Consider the following 4,578-nt stretch of genomic DNA (forward strand, 5'->3'; position numbering starts at 1 on the left):
TTTTTTCAAAACGTAAGAGTCATCTCCAAGGTGAGATCTTCAACAAAACTTGTTCACCCACTTCGAAAACCATGGGTCGATTTTTCAAATTTGCATAACACTATTTCCTATCTTTACTTACCAACATTCTTTGTCGAATCATTTCCACATTTTCTGTGGTTTCATGAATGAAACTTGGTCCGGTAAAAACTCTCTCCTACTTGTAGCTAAAACGATGGGACCAGAATTTCCTTCCATAGAATGACTCATAAGGAGCCATTTTAATAGTCGCATAATAACTATTACCGTATGAAAATTCAATGAAGGGTAAATGCTCATCCGAATTTCTAGTGAACTCCAAAATACATGCCTGAAACATATCTTCAATGTTTTATATAGTTCTTCACTTTATCTGTCGATTTTTGTATGGTATGTGGTGTTTAAACACAACATTATTCCAAGATCTTCTTGCGTACTTCTCCAAAATTGAGATGTAACTCGACTAGTCTGATCCGACGAACTCAAAAATGGTACACCATGTTTCTTCATTATTTTGAGTTCCAAAAACTTCTTCATGGACCATGTTTCATGTGTTGCCAAGAAAAGTGCAATTTTGGTCAATCTATTGATGATCACCCAAATCATGTTATGCCCTTTCTTTTTCTTTGACAACTTCATGAAAAAAAATTATTGTAATATTATCACATTTCCAATTTGGCACAACCAACAACTCCTATCTTGAGTAAGCCCTTGTCATGAGTCATTTTCCTATCCTTAGTCACAAGCACAAGAACAAGAATTATAATGGTCAATTCATGTTAAAATAAAAAAAAAAAAAAAACAAATACCATGACTTTACATACCAATTATTATTATGGTAGACCACCGAACAAAGAGCTTACATAAAATGGTTAAATACGGGATATACCAAAGTACTTTCATTTATTGTGTAGTGTATTATAGCAGCATACTTTCATTTCTTTCTAACACAACATTTTATTTTCATTTTTTCTTATTAAACCAATGACTCTGAAAAATCTGCCAATTTATATCATTATACTTTTTTGTTTCCGTATTAGGATATTATACTTTAAAAAAATTACCCATTTATAACACTAATTTTGTTTCGTATTTGAATGACATTGTGCTATTTGGTAATTTTGCAAAGTACAATATTGTAACACGAAGAAATGAAAGTAGGAATTTGCAACAAACAAAGAAATGAAAGAACATTGCTATTTATTGCATTTAACCCTTATCGAAAACTGATGCACATTCATTGAGCAATGATTATTGTTACAATTTCTTGCAAAATAATATTAATTGATACAACAATATAAATACAACAATTATTATTCAAGAAAACTCGATGAAGTTAAGGTCGTCGAGGAAACTTTGAAAAGTTTGGAGGCCTACGTTCCATGTATGCCGTCTTTCCCTCGTTACCTTCTTCAGTTCCATAGAAAATGAGTGTCGCATTTCCTCCAATTTCCTGAATGCAAATTAAATGAACAATTTATTCAAAATAAATAAAAAAAATATATGAATATGGAGTATGAATACCTGGAGTCCAGCATGGCCATCATCGACTGCATTTAAGGAAGATTTTAGCACCCGAATGGCAGTTGGGCTGTTTCTTATGATCTCCCTACACCATTTAATTGTTTCCTCTTCTAGCTTTTCTAGCTACAATAGGATTTAAAGCTTCTCATTAGTAAAGCAACTATATTAATTATATAAATGTAGCAAAATGGGTAAAAGTTCTCTTAATATTATAAAGGGCTAATCACTAAAACGGGTGGACTTCTATGATAAAATGACAAGCTTTTGAAGAAATATCACACAATGGACTTTGTGAAATTTCTTTAATGAACGCTCCCCACTACAAAAACTATTAAAAATATTTTGCGATTTCTTCTTTGCAAAAAGTCCATTTTGTGATATTTTGGTTTATTCACCTTGAGGTTTTTTGGGTATTCAAAAAATGAATACACAAACATAGATCATGAATTAATGATTATTTTCTTGAAAAATGAACTTACGGGGACTACAGTGTTGATCAATCCCATCTTTTCTGCTTCTTGAGCAGTGTAGAATCGTGCCAAAAACCACATTTCACGAGCTTTTTTAGGGCCTACCTGTTTAACGAAAATAAATCGTGTTACAAAAGACAAATCAACTTTAAAAAAGAAAATCTAATTTGGTTTTCGAATTTCGTTTTGTTTTATATAAAATCTTTTACCAATCGTGACATTATCGAACTCCCATAACCAGCATCAAAGCTTCCCACCTTATACATTCACAAACCAAACACAAACAATGTGGTATTAATTGACTAATAACATTTTAAAATAACTTCAATGGATGGTGTATTGTTTGTTGACCAATTACCTTTGGACCTGTTTGACCAAAAATAGCATTATCTGCAGCGATTGTTAGATCACAAACCATATGCAACACATGTCCTCCACCAACAGCATAGCCTGCAACCTTGTTGGAAGAAACAAAGAATTTCACTACTTAAATGTGAGTGAATAAAATAATGAGGTTAATTAGAATTAGAACCAATGAAAATTACCATTGCTATAACTGGCTTTGGAAGGCGCCGAATTTGCACCTATATTGGGATTAAGTACACACATCAAGTCAATGTTTGGTTGTTTGAATCAAGTTATATGGCAAGAGAACATGAATACATAGTTATGTACTCCCTTTGTCTCATGAAATCGCATAGGTTGAGTTGACAAAAGTTTAAGGAAAGAGTTTGATTATTTATCAGATACCCGAAATACCCTTTAATAAGAGAAAAAGAATCTTGAAAACACAAGATCGTTTATTTATTTGTAGAGAAGACGACAAAAAAATAAGCAAGGCGATGGAATGTTCATTATATTCCAAGATCATTTTGGGTTAGACCATAGTAATGGAATGAATTTAATATAGTTTTATAAAGTGACATATGCAGAAAAGTCTCATTATTTTGGGAAACTTTTTTGATAAAGTTCTAATTTTTTTTTTAACAGAAAAGTCTCGATTCTTTAATATTAAGCCCAAATTAACAAAAAAAAATCCTTATTTTTATTTTAATAGAAAATGACAGATTATTGTGTAAAATTAAATAATTGAGATTTTCCGTTAAAAAACTTTTAGAACTTGATTCGTACACAACAAATTTTTTTTTCTATACACAACAATTTGTGCATTAAAACATTGTATTGTACAACTTTATAAAGTATAAATTATTGTGTATTTAAAAAAATTGTTGTATACGAATCACTTCTTTTTTCCAAAATAACAACACTTTTATGCATACTTCCCTTTTATAAATAAAGGAAAAACCTTTGAATTTACTTTAAACATTATTTAATAATAATAAATGGAACTTTTTGTTTCCAAATATAAAGATAAAACATAACAAAATCACATTAAAACCTACATAACTTTTATGAAAAAAAAAATTATTTATTTATAGAGTATATATCTGCAACCAAATAAAAACCGGGTAATTTAAAAAAAAAAATGTGTAAGAAAAATTTACTTGTAAATCAAGAACGTTAAGTCGACCAAAATTTTCAAAATCAGCATAACCGTCTTGACTTCTGAGTGCCTGATCACCCCCGCTACAAAACGCCTTGGTTCCCTGCAACAGTCAATTGCCGATCACCACTAATGTAATGTGATTATGATTTAAAATCAGAGGAAATAGGCTTCTTCAAAGGTCAAAACTTTTGACATTATACAGTGTTAGTAGTTACCTTTCCAGTGAGAATGATGACACCTATGTTACTATCATCTCTTGCATCATTGAAAGCACGAATTAGTTCCTTAACTGTATGTGGTCGAAATGCGTTTCTCCTCTCAGGTCTGTTTATTGTTATCTGAAATACAAATGGGAAATTTTGATAAATTGAAAAAGTTATCTAATTGGAGATTGATATGACAAATTACTAACCTTGGCAATGGCTTCTCCTTCGGCTTTCTCGTAAATAATGTCGGTGAATTCCTTTCCAGACTCATCTGACGAAATTTTCCAAACAGGTATATGGCTTGGAACTTCGCCATGAATCCGATGATAGCTATCGTTCATGGAAGCGCTGCAATTAGAGGAGCTTATAATTGGGGAAATCGAATGAAGTGGCGGAGGAAGGAGGTGGTTGGTGACAGATGCAACTCTCCTCCGCACTGTGTCTAGGTCTTTCTCTTGAACTCCGGCGGCCATGGATATCCGATTATGGCTGCAATGGCGGTGGTGATGGTGATGGCGAATTGGAAGGAAATGGAGGGAAAGTGTCGTTGTAGGACAGTTTGGGAATGGTGGTTAAAGATTTCGTTATCTTATCCGATAAGGTACCAAATGGGCTGATTTTGACTTTTTCTATGTCAAAATTATTGCGTGACTTTTTTCATAAATGAAAGAAGATACTTTGATTAGAGGTGTCTTGTGTCTTTCCTTTTAAAGTTGATTCAACTCAATTTGCATACGAGAATTGGGAGGCAAAAACCGTACTTACATAATTAAGATTAGACAAAATTGCAAGATCCAAAAATGTTATTTTGGGCCAAATATGTTTAGACTAACACTAATTGTTCAAAAGTTAT

At 32.1% G+C, this 4,578-nt stretch overlaps 1 protein-coding gene across 1 annotated transcript; it reads right to left on the reverse strand.

The window, feature by feature from the left end:
- Positions 1-1,201: 1,201 nt before the first annotated feature.
- On the reverse strand, positions 1,202-4,373 carry LOC111889224 (1,4-dihydroxy-2-naphthoyl-CoA synthase, peroxisomal). Its single transcript, XM_023885362.2, has 9 exons — positions 3,932-4,373; positions 3,735-3,857; positions 3,518-3,619; positions 2,558-2,596; positions 2,371-2,469; positions 2,222-2,269; positions 2,022-2,117; positions 1,543-1,665; positions 1,202-1,471 (listed from the first exon to the last, which is right to left on the reverse strand). Exons 1-9 carry the CDS (start codon positions 4,196-4,198, stop codon positions 1,355-1,357), a joined length of 1,014 nt encoding a protein of 337 aa, XP_023741130.1. The 5' UTR covers positions 4,199-4,373; the 3' UTR covers positions 1,202-1,354.
- Between the last annotated feature and the right edge of the window lie 205 nt (positions 4,374-4,578).

This window comes from Lactuca sativa, chromosome 8 (genome assembly GCF_002870075.4).
Source record: "Lactuca sativa cultivar Salinas chromosome 8, Lsat_Salinas_v11, whole genome shotgun sequence".
NCBI lineage: Eukaryota > Viridiplantae > Streptophyta > Magnoliopsida > Asterales > Asteraceae > Lactuca > Lactuca sativa.